Genomic DNA, 20,928 nt, shown 5'->3' with positions numbered 1-20,928 from the left:
CTTTAAAGACGTCCTGTTCTTCCTTTTTATACTCTTTTTCTTCTGTTAACACTGTCTAAGCTACCATTGTTTGTCTAGATAACTGAACTTAAAACTTGGTGCCATTCAGTCACCAAATCCTTTATATATATATATATATATACACACACACATATATATACACATATATATACACATATATATGTAATTATATGTTACATATTATTTATTATATATATTATTATATATATAAATATATACATATTTAAAGGGAGCGCACAAGCAGAGGGAGAAGCAGGCTCCCTGCCAAGCAAGCAGCCTGATGTGGGACTCGATCCCAGGACCCTGGGATCATGACCTGAACCAAAGGCAAACGCTCAACCTACTGAGTCACCCAGGCGTCTCACCAAATCCTTCTTATTCTGTATTTGGAATGTCTCTTAAAATCCATTTCTTCCTACCCATTTCATTGCCACATCTTTGGCCTAAACTTTAATTATAGCAATAGTCTCTCTTACCTCTAATCCCTTCTCACTGATACCAGATTACTTTTCCTAGAACAGTGTTTTGCATGTCATTTCCTATTCAAATCCTTCAAAGGCTCCTCAGTGCTTTGAGAAGTTCAAAGCCTTTACTCAAAGTCTTTGTTTCTCCTTCTGTTCCCCTACTTGATCCCTCTGTTCGCTTTTTTATTTGCCCTTGATGAACACTGTAAGACTTTTTAACTCTAAACTCTTGCTCACGCTATTCACCTTGCCCAGCCTTTCGTGCTTCTCTCAATTAAACCCTACCCTTCTTTAAGAGACTCACTCAAGTCCTTTTCCCAATTATTCTCTCCATTAAACATGATATATAAGCTCTCTTTGGCCCTTTACTCCAACAAATGAGATCATGCGCATAAAGTGCCCATACAAGGTTTGGTATATAAGAGATTCTCAAAATGTTACTTTCCCTCTTCCTTTATTTCAAAAAGAATTTTATATTTTATCCCATTTGATTCCCATGACAAATTTTTTTTCCCATGACAAATTTTGTGTGATTGAGTGCAACTACCCAACTCTGTCATTGTTGCCCAGAGCAGCCATATCTGATAAGGTAAACAAATGAGCACAACTGTGTTCCAATAAGGTTTTATTTACAAAAACAGGAGTGGAACTGGATTTGACCTATAGGCAGTAAATTTCGGACTACGGGTTTAAGTGACATAGACATATGAGTATCAGAATTTGGACAGAAATCAGATCTCTTAACTTCTAATCCAGTGCTTTTCCATCATATTATCCTTTTGCCTATATAATTTATTTTGCATTTATCATATGCTAACTTGTTTTACTATTTAAAGTTATGTTTACTGTACTGTCTTCTGGTGGTCCAAAGGGCACTGGAATGGTATCAAAACACCTAACAGGGGCGCCTGGGTGGCTCAGTCGGTTAAAGGTCTGCCTTCAGCTCAGGTCATGATCCCAGGGTCCTGGGTTCGAGCCTCACATTGGGCTTCCTGCTCAACCAGGAGTCTGCTTCTCCCTCTTCCCCTCCCCTTGCTTGTGCATTCTCCCTCTCACTCGCTCTCTATCTCAAATAAATAAAATCTTAAAAAAACACCTAACAGAGTAGGCATTCAATAAAAGTTTGTTAATAAGCCTAATGATGTCCCAGTCTAGCTCTATTTTGGTACTTTGAACCTGGCTTAACTTATAAGACAAGTATGCACTTGTGTACCTTTCTTTTTTTTTTTTTTAAGATTTTATTTATTTGTCAGAGAGAGAGAACGCGCACTAGCACAATCAGTGGGGAGCGGCAGGCAGAGGGAGAAGCAGGCTCCCCGCTGAGCAAGGTGCCCTATGCGGGACGCTTGTGTAACCTTTCTTCTTTTGAGCCTTTCTCTACTGTTTTCCAGTAGCCACTAGATCTGAATTTTATGTGAATAACCACAGATGGATATGTAGATGTAACATATGAATAAAAGAAAATCTGTTTCCACAGTGAAGAAGAAATAAAGGAGATATTTCTACTAGGTCTCACTGGGAGGCAAAGGGATAGAAGTTGTCATAAAAGTCTTCAATTCAGGGCGCCTGGCTGGCTCAGTCCGTGGAGCTCCGGGCTCTTGATTTCAGGTGGTGGGTTCGAGCCCCACCTTGGGTGTGGAGATTGCTTAAGAACAAAAATCTTAAAAAAAAAAAAAAAGTCTTCAATTCTAAAACCTGCAGGCGTTTCCCAACTCTCTGTTTAGTAATTTCACTTTATTTAGGGAAATGCCTGGGCAGATGATGTTATAGGAAACTCACGGTATGTTCATTTCGTTTCTTTTCCTTAGTTTTTAAGCAGATGAGGGGCGTGAAGCTGAATCTGTGTCCTTTGAGAAAACAGGAAGCGTGTTCAGGAAGCTTTGCCTATTTCTCTAATTTTCCTTCCAGAAAAAGAAATGGCTTAAATATCTATTACAGATTTGACAGGATTAGGGAATACGGAATCGCGCTGACCTTCTCAGAGACCAAAGGATGAGAAAACGAGGAACCTGTTTTGGGCAAATTTAAGGCAACGAATATCTTGCTTTGTCAGGTGTCGAATCCGGGCTGGAGGCGTGGGGAGTCTGGCGGGGGGCGTCGGGGAAGGGGGCGTGGAGAAGCCATCAACTGGAGCCAGGGAGAATGTTGCCATGGTTTCCAAGCAGTTTTTCTCCTTCCAGCCTGAATTTCTTCGCGCGGCGCAGGAGATGACGTCTTTCCGCTTCCGGCCGCGAGCTAGCTTTGTGGAGCTGGTTCCTGAGGGAGTTGGGTGAGGATCTGGGGCTGGGCACGGGGAAAGCGAAGTGGCTTTGGAGGGAGGGGAAGCTTGCGCGAGAAAGACTTCGTACCCAGCTCCCACCCCAAACCCTCCTGGGGCGGTGAGCGGTAACTGGAGTACCCTGTGGCGCGTCCGGATCCTCCCGTGCCCGGCCACGTACATCCCCGTGATGACGCCCTGCTACCGTCTCTTTTCTTCCCTATGCTAGGGTTGTATTGGCAAAGACAGCTAGGCAGTCTTGATTATGATTAGTGTATGATCTCTAGGATATGAAGAATTCCACGTGCCCCTGTGTCCCTTGTTCCTGGGGCCATTGCTTTTCCAGACCCTGAGTAAGCCATGCGGTAGAGTGTGCATTCTGCTGTTTCTCTTTCTTACCTGGTCTCTATACTTTGCCTTTATCCATTATCCTTTAGGTCCTGCAGAGTGAAGATTTAAATCCCAAGGTCATGGCAAAACATCTGAAGTTCATTGCCAGGACTGTGATGGTACAGGAAGGGAACATAGAAGGTGCATACAGGACCCTAAACAGGTAACCAGAATCGTGCCTAGACAAGCTCTCTTGGGAAGTGCTTGGGTGGTTATTCTCTCCCATTGCCTGTCATAGATTGTTCTCAAACCTCCACCAGCCCAGGTATTCAGTCTCTTGAAACTTTTCAGCCCCTTAGTTTATTATCTTAAAAATGAAGTTTTTCCCCAAAACCTAACTGTATGGGGTTTGTAGATACAGAGCCTGAATTCTCTCCCCCAAGACTTAAGGAACCCAAAGGGAAAATAAAAATATAAAGTTGCTGGGAAGCAGGAATGTAGTACATGATAAATAGAGGGTCGAGGGAGGGATTGGTGTAGGGCAAGGCTAATGGAAAGATGAATTCAGATTTGGGATCTTGGAGAAGGAAGCAAGAGATGGAAAAGTGTATCAGGTTTAGAGGAAGGTTACAGCAAAAGCAAAAGCATAAAGGTGGAAATGAACTGGGAGTAGAAGACCTGTTTTGAAAGGTTTTGAATGCTAGACTAAGAGATGTAGAAGGGCTGTAATAAAGAATACCTTAACGTCATACGTTCTCAGGCCAATAGTTCTTTAGTCTTCCCTTATTATTGGTTGTAAGGATTTTGACTTTCTGGCTTGCTTCATCATTTTCTCTCCCCAGTGTGAAAGAAACAAATGCTTGTTGAGTTAAATTATCAAAGAATTGCATGAAAGAGATCTTAAGAGAATATATGAGCTGACCTTCTGCCTTAAGGCCAGTATGGTGGTAGCTTTATTACACAAGTAAGGGAAGCTTAGGACATGTAAATTATGTTTCTTGGATTACACAATTATTGAATGGTGGAAAGGAGCATAAAACACACCTTTCTACTACAGTGTTCTTTGCTTTTATGTCACTAGATTGTTTACTAGTTCCTCTGGAAATGTAGACACCTATGGCAGTCATTTTCCAGTTAAGAATCTTTATTTCATTGGGTTTATTAGTGGGGTTCTTGGGGGCTGAGAGGATAAATGAAGGAGAAACTACTTCTTAGCAAGGAGTTTTAGGTGTGGAGGCACCTGTGGATGGCAGAAGACCATAGTTAATGAGGACAAAGATGCTGTCAGAAGCTGTGTAATTGAGAAGCAGTTGCAAGCTCAAGATGAATTGTGTCTTTTAAGGATCTGGTCTTAGGTCATCCCCATTACCTCATTCAATGTCTGTGCATACCAGTCATATCCTTGCACAGAAGGTGTTCCCTAAAGATAATCAGTTAAGTACTATGTGGTAAGATACCCTATATCATTTTTTCTATCGCTGCTCATTCCCAACTCTTTCCTATTTCAGACCTAGTGGCGTGTCTGTGAGAGGGTCAAAATGTCTAATGACCTTTCTCTGTCCCTGTCAGCACAAAAAGAATGTCTTTATAGACAGTAGTGAATTAGCTAGTGAGATGAAATACTGACTTTGGGAAAAGGAAGTCTTGTAGATTTCTCCACCCTTTTTCAGATCTTTTCCTGTAAGTCTTTGTATGATTTTTTTTTTTGGTGGATTTAGATGGGTCTGTTAGCCAGGGTGATTGAGATGTTTGTATTATTGAGGGATGTCAAAGGCCAGCTGTTACTTGATGGTAAAACAGATTTTCAAAGATTTAGCTTTAGCTCCCCTAACCTCCCCTGTTCCTAAAGTGCAAATAACACAAAAGCAAAAATTTGATTTTTAAGAAATGAGCTGCTTTGGCAAAGAATGAAAAAGATTATTTATTAAACCATTTCTTATATTTGTATCAAGAAGTAGCTACAACTTTAATACTTTTGACCAAAGCCATGGCTTGAATATAAGAGCACAGAACTCCCTTCCCTGGGTGTCTGGGTGGCTCAGTCAGTTGAATGACCATCTCTTGATTTCAGCTCAGGTTATGATCTAAGTCTAAAAAAAAGAAGAGCACAGACCCTTAAGCAGACTGCCTGGTTCAGATAGATCTCTGCTCTGCCATTTATTAGCTTTATGATCTATGGTAAGGTACTTAATGTCTCTCTGCCTCAGTTTCTTCATCTGTAAAGTGGAACTAATAATAGTACCTGCCTCTTGGGGTTGATGTAAGGATTAAATTAGTTAGTATGATTAAATTGCTTAGAATAGTGTTTGGCACATTGTACATTAGCTGTTATGATAAGTTGGAAGTCATTGTAAGGAAGTTTTTACCCTTTTGGTTTTGCTTGTGGGTGATTTATTTATTTATTTTGAATGGTTAAGTTTACTTTAGCTGTTTTTTCTCTATCTTCCTTGATCATTAGGTTATGCTCAAGGTGGGTGGCCTGGAGATGAAAAAATGAGAAAATTAAGCTTTATTTTTTTAGGACAATCCAGTTTGCTGCTAATACTGGAATGACTTTTTTTTTTTTTTTAAGATTTTATTTATTTATTTGACACAGAGAGAGAGACAGCTAGAGAGGGAACATAAGCAGGGGGGAGCAGGAGAGGGAGAAGCAGGCTCCCGGCTGAGCAGAGAGCCCGATGCAGGGCTCGATCCTAGGACCCTGAGATCATGACCTGAGCCGAAGGCAGATGCTTAACGACTGAGCCACCCAGGCACCCCTGGAATGACTTTTCTTACAGACAGTGATACTTTCCAACCAAGTCTCTTCTATTTAGCCTATTGCTACTCTCATTTTGAAATAATAGCATTTATTCCCTCTGTATGCTCTGCTCTTTCATCTCTATTTCTAGTTATAAAAATGTAAAACCTGAAAAACAAGATATTCCTAATTTCCTGCCTGAAGGAGTTGATCCTCTTTCCATTGATGTCAGACCTGAAGAAAACATTAGGCCTTCTACCTTCTGAGATACCTTTCTGATGTCTTTGTCTGGGATCATTCTAATTAACTTAGAACCAAACCTCTATATATCTGCATCTTCCAAAATCCAATATATTTTAATTTTAATCAACATTAGAGTTTTTCTTTTCCTGTTTTTTTTTGTCTTTTTTTCATTTTATCTAAAAATCCTTCCTGATTCCAGATGCAAGTGGGTGGCAGGTGAAGGAAGAATAAATAAATGGCGGAAGATGAGGCATGTTTGGATTCTTTCTGCCATCTGGCCTGGCCTGGTACTACATCAGTTCTTGTTCTTAGGAATCTGTTTTCATATCCCTCTCTGTCTCTCTTTTTTTTCCTCTCTTTCTCTCTCTTTTTTTTTTTTTAATTCATTGCCATTGCATCTGTTCTAGGGCTAGCACCTCCACCCCTATTCAAGTTAAAATTGGTGCTCTGGGCAAATGCATCAAATTTACCCAGAGACTTCTGTCTCTGGATTATACCCTTGGCACACTGTCAAATATCCTAATTAAGAAACATGGCATTACTGGGGAGCCTGGGTGGCCTGGGTGGCTCATTCGGTTAACTGGCAGACTCTTGATTTTGGCTCAGGTTATGATCTTGGGGTTCTGAGATCAAGCCCCACGTCAGGCTCCTTGCTCATCGAAGAGTTGGCTTGAGGATTCTCTCTCCCTCTCCCTCTGCCCCTCCCTCCACTTCTGGTGTCTCTTTCCACCCCACCCCCCAAATAAATAGATAAATCTTTACAGAAGAAAGAAACATGGCATTACTTTTTCTTCATTTCAGGGATTAAAACACCAATTTAGGAATAGCTTTTGGAGAAAAATTATATAGTACTTAAAAAGGAAAGAATTTGATCAGAAAGAAGAGGAATGGTTGGAAAGAAAAATAGACGAAAAGATTCAAGTCCCAGAGACTCAGGGCCTCAGGTATGATGATGTATTTTTGGCTTCCTTATGAATTTAGAAAATTCATACTTTGTGGCTGTGATTATCTAGGAAAGCAGTGCAAGATGTGCATGTTGTTGGGGTGCTTGGTGGTCCAGTCGGTTAAGCACCTGCCTTCGGCTCAGGTCATGATCTCAGGGTCCTGGGATCGAGCCCCATGTCGGGCTCCCTGCTCAGCGGGGAGCCTGCTTCTCCCTCTGCTTCTGCCCCTCCACCCGGCTTCTCTCTCTCTCTCTCTCTCTCTCTCTCCTCTCAAATAAGTAAATAAAATCTTTGAAAAAAGAATTAAAAAAAAAAAAGAACGTGTTGTTGGAAGGTGCCAGGTTGGAACAAGTGTTACAGTAGTGATTTTAATAGTCTTTCGGGAGGATACTTATTTTGTCAATTGGCATTCAGTCTTTAGGAAGCTATATTTCTCTTCCTTTTAATCTTGGAGTATTAAATATATATGCTATAAATTGTATTTTAGCTTCAGGGGGAGAAAATGGACAAATATTTTACCCTTAGAAGGATTTTCTAGGCAAGGAGTTTAAGCATGAAAATGTGAGCCAGCTGGTTCTGGAGTATCCCAGTCTTCCTGTCAAACACAGTATTTTCTGATGTACTTTTCTTATTTTTCTCTGCTTTTTCTTAATGTCCTCTCTGGCCACCTTTTCTGTATTACACCTTTTCTGTATTCTGTATTCTGTATTCCACCCCAGGCTTCTCCTTATCTCTCCCAGCTTTCTGATGGTTGGTAGTTTAAAAATGAGTTGCATGTCCTGTGGTCTAATTACAACAGTAGGCAGGAGAGCAAATGAGATAAGAGGAAGGTGGTTAAAGCTTTGGCGTGTTTGGAGCACAAAGGCAGTCTTACAAAGGAAACGGCCTATGTGTCTGTCCAGTGAGACCACCACAAAATGTTTGTTGTATAACCAAGAGCCCTCATTCCTGCCCTCAGATAAGGAGATGGAGAGTGGGGGTTGCTAGGAAGCCCTGTATGATTGGCTGGCCCCCAAGCAAGGAAAGGCAAGCACACTAGAAGTGTGCCTGGTTGACCTCTTTTATTCCCGGTAGGCAAGCTTCTGGGCCCAGTGAGTCCTTGTGCATACACGTTATCCTGACGTAGGCTGGCTACACTGACATGTGAGTTTGCCACTTTCAACCTCCCCCAGCCTGGGTAGCTCAGCTCCTTTTACATAATCTGATGAATTTAACTAAAATTGGCAGCAGATTTCTCCTTCAGTGTTAGGTTGCCAAGTGCCCAAACTCCAAGCTGATTTGTTTACTCTAAAGCCCTTGGTCTGCTCGTCCTTGAACTACCTTTGGAAGCAGAAGCCTCATTAGTAACACCTCTCTGTTTACTTCATTAGTTCTACAAAGCTCTTTCTGCATCCTTTTTTATTAGAAGTATGTTGAGTAGATGCCTCTACTGTAGGGACTCTGGAGCTTTTGAAGGTAATCTGTACTTTTTTAGGATAACTAGAAAGAACTGGGTAAGGCTTAGGTAGTGTAGTTAGAACCATCCAGGGAACACCATTTAGCAACCCCATGGACCATGATCTTTTCATTCTTTCCCTTCCTCCATTCTTAGATCCTTCTTTTACTTTTTTCTTATCTTGCTTTTTTTGCCTGACCACACAGGCATTTACTTGGTAAGATGATCACTTTTTTCTTTTTTAAGATTTTATTTATTTGAGATAAAGAGTGAGAAAGAGAGCACGAGCAGGGGGGCAGAGGGAGGAGCAGGATCCCCACTGAGCAGGGAGCCCCGACATGGGGCTGGATCCCAGGACCCTGAGATCATGACCTGAGCCAAAGGCAGAGGCTTAATGGACTGAGCCACCCACGTGCCTGGTAAGGTGATCACTTCTGTTTCAAACCCTTTGAAACTCCAGTAGGATACCTGACTGAGTATATGTCTGAACTCCCTCTTCCTTTTGCAGTTTTCTTTCATCACACTTTTAAACTGCCTTTGTCAAAAATAAATAAACTGTCTTTTTTGTCATTCCAATAGGATTCTCTTCCTAGTGAAGTCATATCCAATGTCCCTGTTTTTTTTTAATGGTCTCTCTTCAAACCCAGTTTCCATGTCCTTTTTATATTATATATCCAATTTTTTTCTTTCAGAGACTTTTCTGTTGTTTCTCTAATGTACTAGACTAGTCCAAAATGTGGCCTTCATTAGACAGCAGCAAACAAGATCTAGACAAATTAAGGCTTAGATCTTTGGATCATTCCTTTCCCAACAGTGTGCCATGTCTTTTTGGCTCCCATCTTTTTTTTTTTTTTTTAAGATTTTATTTATTTATTTGACAGAGAGAGACAGCGAGAGAGGGAACACAAGCAGAGGGAGTGGGAGAGGGAGAAGCAGGCTTCCAGCTGAGCCGGGAGCCCGATGTGGGGCTCAGTCCCAGGACCCTGGGATCATGACCTGAGCCGAAGGCAGACGCTTAACGACTGAGCCACCTAGGTGCCCCTCCCATCTTTTCATCTGGATTCTATTTCTAGCTCCATTTTGTGATCTTGGGCAGGTCATCCTCTCTGGACTTCTGTTTCCTACTCTGTAAAAAGATGACATTGCCTGCTTCTTTAATTTTATAGGATTGTATTAGGATCATGGATGTGAAAATGCTGTCTAAACTCTAATGTGCCATCTTAGGAAAGGTAATATTATTGAGACTTTCTGAGCTGTTATTCCCAAGAACTGTGTCTATTATAAAGCCGCTTAATCCCCTGAGCTGTGGACATGTGTCAGTCACCTAGAAGATTCATTTTTATGAATTCATTTTCAAAAATGAATACAAAAATAAATAATTTCTAACCGTAGAAAGCACACACCCCAATAAGGGAGATTTTATTTATTTATTTATTTGAAAGAGAGAATGTGAGCAGGGGGAGGGGCAGGAGGAGAGGGAGAAGACCCCAAGCAGACTCTGTGCTGAGTGCAGAGCCCGACGCAGGGCCCCATCCCAGGACCCTGAGACCAGAGCCAAAATCAAGAGTCGGATGCTTAACCGACTGACCCACTCAGGAGCCTCAGCAATCTATGTTTTAATGGGTTATCCAGGTGATGGCTGCAGGCTAAAGTTTGAGGACCACTGTGCTTTGGGAACAGAAGGAAGGAGTGATCACACTCTATTGTAATTCTTGTATAATTATCTTCTTTACTAGACTGCAAGGGTAGGGAACCATGTTTAAGCTTGTTTTCTGTCCTCAGCATTTAACACAATGTCTGGTACCAAGTTGGAATTCCATAAACATTTATTGATTAAATGATCAGTTAGATGTTTATTTCTGTAGTCCAGGTATAAGATGATAAGGACCATAATTAGAGCTGTGGCCATAGGAAAGGAGAGAAGAAAGAGATCTAAGGTTATAGAATTCTCAGGTTATAGAATTTATAGGATACGGTAAGTGTGGATGTGGGAAGTAAAAGAGAAGGCCTAGTCCAGGAACATACTGAGATTTTTAGCTTGAGTAATTGCTGATGTCATTAATAGTATAGAGGAGGAAAAATAGATTTTAGGAGGAGACAGTAACTTTGGTCTTTGTAAGGTTTTTTGTGTGTTTGTTTTTTAAATGTACAGAACTTTATTACTCAAAAATGCAAACCATCATCTGAGCTTTCAGTGAGTCATAATCACCACAGATCATGGTCTTTGTAGGTTTTGAGGCAATTGGAAATAACAGTCTAGCTCTAAGGGAAGATTGGGACTAGAGATAAAAAGATTCAGGAGTCAACAGTATCTGTGTCAGTTCTCAGGTGGGGCTCTATATTAGAATTACCTGGGAGTCTTTTAAAACATTTCTAGTGCTTAATTCCATGCTAGACCACTTAAATCAGAATCTTTGAGGAACGGGGCCCAGGAATCAGTACTTTTTTTTTTTTTCCTTAACATTTAATTATTTGAGAGAGAGTGTATGAGCGCAAGCCCATGAGGTCTACGCAAGTCAGGGGAGGCACAGAGGAAAGAATCTCCAAGCTGACTCCCGCTGAGCATGGAGCCTCCTGCGGGGCTTGATCCCAAGACCCTGAGATCATGATCCAAGCTGAAACCAAGAGTCAGCTGCTCAACCAACTGAGCTGTCCAGGCGCCCCAGGAATCAGTACTTTTAAAAACCTTTTAGGGGATGATTCCATTGTGCATTAGTGTTGAGGCTCACTGGTAAAGGTTAAGGAAGTCATGTAGAACCAGAAAGAAGGAGGTTTTTAGTCAGAATCTGGAGGGGGAATACCAACATTTAAGAGTAAAATAAGGAAGGGGGGGAATCGGAGGGGGAGACGAGCCATGAGAGACTATGGACTCTGAGAAACTGACGGTTCTAGAGGGGAGGGGGTGGGGGGATGGGTTAGCCTGGTGATGGGTATTAAAGAGGGCACGTATTGAATGGAGCACTGGGTGTTATACGCCAACAATGAATCATGGAACACTACATCAAAAACTAATGATGTAATGTATGGTGATTAACATAACAGTAAAATTTAAAAAATAAATTTAAAAAAAAAAGAGTAAATTAAGAAATAAGGGTAGCAAAGGAGACCCTTTGTGGCCCAGGATACGGAGTCTATTTTAGTTTTTGGTGCCTTACTTCTCTATTGTAAGATTCTAGTGTTGGATCCACATGACTTCTGGACATGACTATGTTTCCAATAGAAGCTGAATTATCTGCTTCTCCTGCTTCTGGGAATTTGCAGCAATTCCCTTGCCCCCCATCTTCCTACCACTAACACCTAGACAAACCGATTTATACAAATAATGATTTTCTAGTAGCATTCTTGATATTAAACAGCAGCAGCCTGGGAGAGGATCCCATAGGACAGTGGTTCCCATGTCTATTCACATTTGTAATTTACCCAAAGCTCACATCTTTTCAAGTTCATGTTCAATCTATAGTTGTTATCTTGGGCTTTGTGGTATAACATAGCAGCAAGAAATAGGGCTTCCCACTGGGCAGAAGTAGCTGGTGGTTTCTTTTATTTTGATTTTCTTTTTCCTCTATCCCTCTTCTTCTACGTAACCTCCTTATCTCCAACTGTGTTTGTGACTTAACTTTTTACCTGTAATGAAAGAACAGGGTGAGCAGGAGAGGGCCCATGTAAACAATGCCAGAAATGGAGGGCAGCAGCAGATGCCTCTAGACCTCCTTAGGACCGACTGGTGATGGATTGAGAGGGAGTAACAAATTACAGATTGGAGCCAGAGTTCTCAGGAGCCTAGGCATTGAGTAGTTTATAAAAGAAGCTCCAGTGTCTGTGGAAGAACAAAGAGGTAAGTTTGAGTTAGATGTGTTATAAATCCAACAAGAGTACCCTATGACCCAGCAATTGCACTCCTAGGTATTTACCCAAAGGGTACAAAATATAGGTTCAAAGGGGTACATGCACCCCAACGTTTATAGCAGCATAATCAACAATAGCCAGACTATGGAAAGAGCCCAAACGTCCATAGACTGGTGAATGAATAAAGAAGATGTGGGGTGTGTGTGTGTGTGTGTGTTACTCAACCATCAAAAGAGTGAAATCTTGCCATTTGCAATGATGTGGATGGAGTATTATGCTAAGTGAAATAAGTCAGTCAGAGAAAGACAAATACCATATGATTTCACTCATGTGGAATTTAAGAAGCAAAACATATGAACATATGGGAAGGGAGAAAAAAAGAGAGAGAGGGAAGCAAACCATAAGAGACTTAACGATAGAGAACAAACTGAGGGTTGATGGAAGGAGGTGGGCAAGGAATGGGCTAAATCAGTGATGCGTATTAAGGAGCCCACTTGTGATGAGCACTGGGTGTTGTATGTAAGTGATGAATCATTAAATTCTACTCCTGAAACCAGTATTATACTATGTGTTAACTAACTAGAATTTCAATAAAAATTTGAAAAGAAAAAAATATATATCCAACAAGAGGAACTGCATTGCAAGGAATTGGATGGGCAGGAAAAAAAACAGATTGAGCTCAGTTTTATAGACCCTTAAAGAGTAAAATAAAACATGGTTTCTTCCTTCAGAGATTTTCAGTCTAATGAGGGAGACGTTTGTATAAATAACAGAATGAAGGAATGAAATAATCGCTAAGTAGGTCTACAGTAAAATAAATTATTTCCTCTAAGAAGATATTCTTTCTAGGGCACCTGGGTGACTCGGTTAAGCGACTGCCTTCAGCTCAGGTCATGATCCTGGAGTTCCTGGATCGAGTCCCGCATCGGGCTCCCTGCTCGGCAGGGAGTCTGCTTCTCTCTCTGACCCTCCCCCCTCTCATGTGCTCTCTCTCTCATTCTCTCTCTCTCTCAAATAAATAAAAACCTTTAAAAAAAAAAAAAGGATATTCTTTCTAGAGAGGTGGCATCTAAGTTTGGCATCAAAAAGATGAGGAAAATTTTACTCAGAAGGTTGGCAACTGGAGGTGGGGGCTGCTTCCTCAACCTCATTCTAGGTTGAGGAAGCAGCATGAATAGAGACTTGGTATTAGAGTGTGTTCAGTAGTCAGCAAAGTAGTGTGGTTGGAGCGTGTGGTACATGGGGAAAATGATGGGTGAGGCTGTTACTTAATACTCCCATTTGTATCATTGGTGTGATGAAGGCCTCTTCTTTCCTTGTATTAAGTAGGTCCAGGGATATCTCAGGCCTACAGACGTCCCTCTCTCACTGTGTCAGTTGTGTCAGTTAAACTGTAGGGATGGGGTAGCATTTGTCACTAAGGACCAATTAGGAATCACCCCTAATGATTTGTTTTTCCTACTACAAATGACTCACCCCATCTGAAGATTCTGAAATGATCCCTTGGTTGAGAATCACTGCCATAAAGAGCCACTGTTCTTAAGGACTGTGTCACATCCCTCAGGTGTGCTGTGGGAGAATAAAGGTTGAAAATATGACCCTGACTGTGAACTCCCCAAGAGCAAGGACTGTGTCATTAATTGCTTTGTTATTTCCCACAAATTCCTATTTGGGGATTGCCTCTATAAGTAGGCAGTTAAAGCTATATAACCACCATTTCACATCATAATTTTTATAGACACCAGTTGTTTGGTCAGTTGACTTCTGGCCATCTGTGAAGTTGGAAAAGAATAATAATGAGCCCAGGTTTCTAACTTCATTGCCTGCCTTTATACAGAATCCTCACCATGGATGGGCTCATCGAGGACATTAAGCGACGGCGGTACTATGAAAAGCCTTGTTGCCAACGACGACGGGAAAGCTACGAAACCTGTCGGCGGATCTACAACATGGAAATGGCTCGCAAGATCAACTTCTTGATGCGAAAGAATCGGCCGGATCCATGGCAGGGCTGCTGAGGCCTGTGGATAGTAGGCCCAGTATGAAAATCCCTATCCAGCTGTCTCCTTTCTTTCTACAATCCCATTTTCTCTTACCTTTCTTATAATAAATTCAATCACATATGTGCAAGAAGGCCTGCATGTATAGAAGCAATCCCATAGTCAGCAGTGAACCCTCTCTTTTATTATGCGAAGGAGAAACTAACTCAAAAAGTAGTCTAGGAGTAGAATGGTGGTTGCCAAGGGCTGGTTGGAAATGGGGATTTAGTGTTTAATGGGTACAGAATTTCAGTTAAGGAAGCTGAAAAAGTTCTAGAGACAGATGGTGGTGATACTTGCACAACAATGTGAATGTACTTAGTGCCACTGAACTGTACACTTGCATGGTGAAAATGGCAAATTCCATGTATATTTAGCTATAATAAAATTTTTTTAAGTAGTCTAGGAGAGGTGAGGAACTTTTCTAAAATGTAGTGGAATGTATCTACCATTTCCTACTCAATTCTTAGGAAACCCAAAGCAAGGCATTATTGGAAGAGCATCTGTTGCTCTTTACTGAATTGTCCCCTCCTACCAACTGTTAGATAAAAGGAGAGGAGAGGAGGCATCTACGTATTTGGAATAAATTTTGCTACTGAAACACCCATCAACCAGACTAGAGTGCTGGAATCCTTATCCAGAGGGATCCTTTTTTTTTTTTTTTTAAGATTTTTTTTTTAATTTATTTGACAGAGACACAGCGAGAGAGGGAACACAAGCAGGGGGAGTGGGAGAGGGAGAAGCAGGCTTCCTGTGGAGCAGGGAGCCCGATGCAGGGCTTGATCCTGGGACCCTGGGATCATGACCTGAGCCGAAGGCAGCCGCTTAACGACTGAGCCACCCAGGTGCCCCGTGTTCTGCTATTTCTTGATCATCGATTTTAGACGTTACCTATTTGACTTCCTTTTATGACAGGAGGGATTTTATTTATTTAAAATTTTTTAAATTTTTATTTATTTATTTATTTATTAATTTATTTGACAGAGAGAGAGACAGCGAGAGAGGGAACACAAGCAGGGGGAGTGGGAGAGGGAGAAGCAGGCCTCCCTCTGAGTAGGGAGCCCGATGTGGAGCTCAATTCCAGGACTCTGGGATCATGACCCGAGCCGAAGGCAGGCACTTAACGACTGAGCCACCCCAGGTGCCCCTATCCCGAGGAATCCTTAAGACAAATCTAACATTCACTCCTGTTTTCTGTCTTTCCTTTAGCTTTCCTAAAGAAGGCTAATGAAGGGATAGTGGAGAAGAAAAAAAGCAGTAGGTGGATGGTAGAAAAGAAGGAATGGGCGAGTATTAAGAGATACAAGGGCACAGAGCCAAAAATATCTACAGCAGTGATTCTCAAAAGTGTGGTCTTCAGATCAGCAGTATCAACATCATTCAGTTAATTGGCTGAAATGCAAATTCTAGGACCTACTTTAGACTTTCTGAATTGGAAATTGGGAGTTAGAGCCCAGTAATCTATTTTTACAAGCCCTGCTGGTGATTCTGATGCCTGCTAACATTTGAGAACCCCCCTGCCCCATCCTACCCCGTTTCCAGGCAGAGGTCCCCACTATCACCCCTACTTCCGCTCAACAGGCATTCTTGGGTGTGTGATCTAGCCGCTCTGCTTCCTTTCCTGCGGTCTGTTTCCTTTGGCCTTGCTCCCCTGACAGCCACACTACTAGTATAAGGAGAGTTGGTGCCAGCCCCTGTAGGAGAACACAGTAGGTAGGTGGAGCGACTAGCCCCTCTCTCCTCACCCAGGCTCCGGCCCTCGGTATGAAGGAGGTAAACAGCGGACTGCCAAGCACCCTGTCTCTCCAGATTACTAGTGTTCAAACACTGCCCCCTTGTGGTATAGCTGCATGAAATCGATTTCTTGGTCTTAATTTCAGTCTTTTCAATTATTGTTTCTCCCTTTCACAATTATACTTACTGATTAGGCAGGCCTGCGTGAAGTTATGCTGGAATCACCATTCCTTGCCTTTCAGGGCTTGATCATCTTTCTTCCCCTCATCAGTAAAGCCCATGGTGAATAAAGCATATTATAGGGCACGGCATAGAAGTAGCTTAGAAATAGAAGATCTGGTCCTTGCGCTCCAGAAATTTACACTGTGGTTGGAGAAATTCTATATCCAGACTGATCAATTTTGTTACCTTTGTACAACCTCGTTTTCAAGTTAGACATTGATACTCTGAATCCCTTTCCAGTCTCTGATTTTGGTCTTTATCACTTTTGAGTGATTTTGAGCCATGGCATTGTTTCACCTCCTGCCAATTGCTGCTGCTGAAGAATAAAAGCCTGGCCTTTGCCAAAATGGTAGGATATGTTTGTGATAGGAGAGCCAGGCCTATTCCTTGTCAGTATTCCTCTGAGATTACAGTTGCTCTTGGGCTCCCTCCAAAATATCAAAGGGTGGCTTAAGATCTGGAATTTCCTTCATCTCTGAAATTATCCCCTGCTTGTTCTAGTCATTTTCCTGACCATTGCCCATGTCCCCCAGAGCAGTGAACAGTGATGGGTTTTAGCAGTTGGCCAGTTGAGAGGCTTCTTGTGTAAAGGGGGTAATTGTCTGGCTGCCTCAAGTCCGGTCAGTTTGTGCTGTTGTGGCCAGGAAAAAGACCTTCCACTCCCTGCTCTGAGAAGGTAGAAGGTACCTCATGGTCATATAATGAATAGGAATTTCCCTAATCCTTTTATCCCTGCCTTGAGTTCAAGAGAGGGGTGATTTGGTGTCTGACCCAGCTGCAGAGAGTCATAGATGTGGTAGCTCCTATCCTGATCTTAGGCACCTGTGACATTTCTTAGATGTCCACTGGATTTCCTCGGACAGGTCCATTCCAATCATAATTTAAGGATCTTATAAGAATGTTTAGTGCTCTGGAAACAGTTACCCCTTTAAAATTGGGACTCTCTTGTGAAATTTGACATTGTACGTTAAAGTTTTCAAAAGTGCACGAAGTATGAAATGAGAGTTTGCCTCTGTGTTAACTGAAAACATTAAAGAATAGTAACTCACTGAATACTAACAAGGTAAAGTAATAATGGAGTGATATGTTAAATGTAGATGTTTGAAGGGAGAGGAAAATATTGGGACTATGTACCAGTTATCTTACATATGTAGTTTTTTACTTAGATCTGGATTTAATCATGATCTTGGCAAATTGTTTAACATAATATCTAGTTTCCCCTGTAAAATAAGAATAATTGTATATAGGGGTTTGTGGTGAGGATTAAATGAGATCATGCATGTCAAATGCTCAGCATGGTTTCTGGCACATAGAACTTAATAAATGTTAGCGATAATCCCTCAGTTGTGCCAGACAGAAGCCTGATCATTGAGTCTTCCTCCACACTCAACCATCACTAGTATCCACTTGATCCCTGTCTTGAGGACTAAATGCCACAACCCGAGCCCCAGCTCCCTTCTGGATTACAACTCTTTTGGATTACAACAGTCACTTAACCATTTTGAATCAGTGTTGCCTGGCCTTCAATCCCTCCACCCTCACTTAGGTCAGAATGATTGTTCTAAAATGCAACCTTTTTTTTTTTTTTAAGATTTTATTTATTTGACAGAGAGAGACACAGTGAGAGAGGGAACACAAGCAGGGAGAGTGGGAGGGGGAGAAGCAGGCTTCCCGCGGAGCAGGGAGCTCGATGCGGGGCTCGATCCCAGGGTCCTGAGCTAAAAGCAGACGCTTAATGACTGAGCCACCCAGGCACCCCCTAAAATGCAACCTTGATCATTTCACTTTCCTGCTTAAGTAGGTAATTAGTTCCCATTGTTTTCAAGATAAAGTCCAAACTACTAGCATGGCATTTAAGGCCTTTCATGATTGAATTATTCTTTTCTGTCTGGCTACTTGTCCCCTCCAGTGTACTTCTGGGACATACTGTTTTCTCCCTCTGCCTGTATACCAGCTCTCAGTTTGGATGTTCTCAGAGATGACTTTCCTGTCTCTTTACCAACTTTTCTTCTTCTATTCACTTTTTTGTGTCTTGAATTTATCTTTTTCAGCTTAACTCTGTAATAGTAGTTTCTTTTTTTTAAGATTTATGTATTATTTATTTGACACAGAGCGAGAGAGCACGTGCGCACACGCAGAAGCAGGGGGAGCGGCAGGCAGAAGGAGAAGGAGAAGCAGACTCCCCGCTGAGCAGGGAGCTCGATGTGGGCCTCGATCCCAGGACCCTAGGATCATGACCTGAGCCGAAGGCAGATGCTTAACCAACTGAGCCACCCAGGCTCAGTAGTAGTTTATTTCTATATTTGTTGTGATATATTGCTTATTTGCCTTTCTCTCTCCATTAGATTTTCAGTTACCTGGAGGTTGGGTCTTTGTTGTTGGTTTTGTTTTGGTTTGGTTTTTTGAACCACTGTATTCCCAGTGCCTAGTATTATGCCCAGCATTTACATGCTCAATAAATGGGACACCTGGGTGGCTCAGTTGGTTGAACGTCTCACTCTTGGTTTTGGCTCAGGTCATGATCATCAGGTCTTGGGATCGAGCTCCATGCTTGGCGGGGCGCGTCTGCTTGAAATTCTCTTCCTCTGCCTCCTCCCCTCCACCCCAAATAAAGGAATCTTTAAAACAATAAATGCTCAAGAGACGCCTGGGTGGCTTATTCAGTTAAGCTTCTGCCTTTGGCTCAGGTCATGATCCCAGGGTCCTGGGATTGAGTCCCGCATGGGAGCCTGCTTCTCCCTCTGCATGCCACTCCCCCTGCTTGTGTTCTTTTTCTCTCTGACAAATAAATAAAATCTTTTTATAAATAAATAAAATCTTTAATTTTAAAGATTTTATTTATTCATTTGAGACACAGAGATAGAGAGAGAGAGCAGGAGCAGGGGGAGAGGCAGAGGGAGAAGGAGAAGCAGGCTCCCCGCTGAGCAGGGAGTCCGGTGTGGGGCTCGATCACAGGACCCCGGGATCATGACCTGAGCTGAAGGCAGACGCTTAACCATCTGAGCCACCCAGGCGCCCCATAAAATCTTTTTTTAAAAATGCTCAATAAGGGGGCGCCTGGGTGGCTCAGTCATTAAGGGTCTGCCTTCGGCTCAGGTCACAATCCCGGGGTCCTGGGATCAAGCCCCGCATCGGAGAGCCTGCTTCTCCCTCTCCCACTCCCCCTGCTTGTGTTCCCTCTCTCGCTGTGTCTCTCTCTGTCAAATAAATAAAATCTTAAAAAGAAATGCTCAATAAGTATTTTTTTAAGGTTTTTTTTTAAGTCATCTCTACACCCAGTGTGGGGCTCAAAATTTAAAATCCCTAGATCAAGAGTCACATGCTGTACTGACTGAGCAGCCAGGAGCCCCTCGATATTTTTTTTTTAAAGATTTATTTATTTGACAGAGACACAGCAAGAGAGGGAACACAAGCAGGGGGAGTGGGAGAGGGAGAAGCAGGTTTCCTGCCAAGCAGGAAGCCCAATGCGGGGCTTGATCTCAGGATCCTGGGATCATGACCTGAGCCGAAGGCAGACACTTAACGACTGAGCCACCCAGGTGCCCCTCAATAAATATTTCTTGAAGGAACATATGACAGTAGCAATGATCAATTGAGTCTTACTATGTGCCTGGCACTGTACTAAATATTTCTTTATTGAAACAAAATATATATAACATGAAGTTTACCATTAAACCATTTTTAAGTGTACAATTTAGTGGCATGAAGTATTTGCACAATGTTGTGTAACTATCACAACTATTTCCAAAACTTTTTCATCACTCGAAACAAATTCAGTCATGATTAAGCAGTAATTCCCCCCAACTCTCCTCTCCTCCTTGGTAGCCTCTACTCTGTTTTCTCTATTTGTCTAATCTAGATACCTCATATATGTGCAATCATACAATATTTGTCCTTTTGTGTCTGGTTTATTTCACTTAGCATATTTTCAAAGTTTATCCATGTTGTAGCATGTATCAGAAGTCCATTCCTTTTAATGGCTGAATAATCCATTGTACATATGTACCACATTTTGCTTATCCATTCTTTTTTTAAAAGATTTTATTTTATTTTTTTAGAGATTTTATTTATTTGAGAGAGAGAAAGCACACGCATGAGCGGGGGTGGGGGAGGAGAGGAGCAGGAGAGGAAGAAGCAGGCTCCTCGCTGAGCAGCGAGCTGGATCCCAGGACTCCAAAGGCAGACACTTAACCAAGTGAGCCACCCAGGCGCCCTGTTTATCCATTCATCTGTCAGTGGACACTTGGGTTGCTTCTACTTTTTAGTTATTTTGAATAATGGGTGTGAACATGGGTGTTCAAAGATCTCTTTGACACCCTGCTTTCAGTTCTTTTGGGTGTTTACCCAGAAGGAAAATTGCTGGATCCTATGCTAATTCTATTTTTAATTTTTTGAGAAACCACCATACTGTGTTCCATGCAGCTGCACCATTTTACATTTCCACTACCAGGGCACAGGGTTCCAATGTCTTTCCCCCCAATTTCTTTATATCCTAACCAACACTTGTTATTTTCTGGGGGGCAGGGGGTGTTTGTTTCTTTTTAGTATGCTCCACACCCAGCATGGAGCCCAACGTGGAGCTTGAACTCAGGACTCTGAGACCCAAGAGTCAGACGCTTAACTGACTGAGCCACCCAGGTGCCCCTGTTTTTT

General features: G+C 42.1%; 1 protein-coding gene across 1 annotated transcript; it reads left to right on the top strand.

Moving 5' to 3' along the window:
* The first annotated feature begins 2,686 nt into the window (after window positions 1-2,686).
* Window positions 2,687-14,413, top strand: MRPS21 (mitochondrial ribosomal protein S21). Its single transcript, XM_028088280.2, has 3 exons — window positions 2,687-2,754; window positions 3,180-3,295; window positions 14,118-14,413. Exons 2-3 carry the CDS (start codon window positions 3,213-3,215, stop codon window positions 14,296-14,298), a joined length of 264 nt encoding a protein of 87 aa, XP_027944081.1. The 5' UTR covers window positions 2,687-2,754; window positions 3,180-3,212; the 3' UTR covers window positions 14,299-14,413.
* The last annotated feature ends 6,515 nt before the right edge of the window (window positions 14,414-20,928 follow it).

This window comes from Eumetopias jubatus, unplaced genomic scaffold (assembly GCF_037043125.1).
Source record: "Eumetopias jubatus isolate StellerSeaLion01/CBP00866 unplaced genomic scaffold, mEumJub1_p1.0 scaffold_4, whole genome shotgun sequence".
In the NCBI taxonomy this organism is placed as follows: domain Eukaryota; kingdom Metazoa; phylum Chordata; class Mammalia; order Carnivora; family Otariidae; genus Eumetopias; species Eumetopias jubatus.
This window is presented reverse-complemented; position numbering and strand designations above follow the sequence as displayed.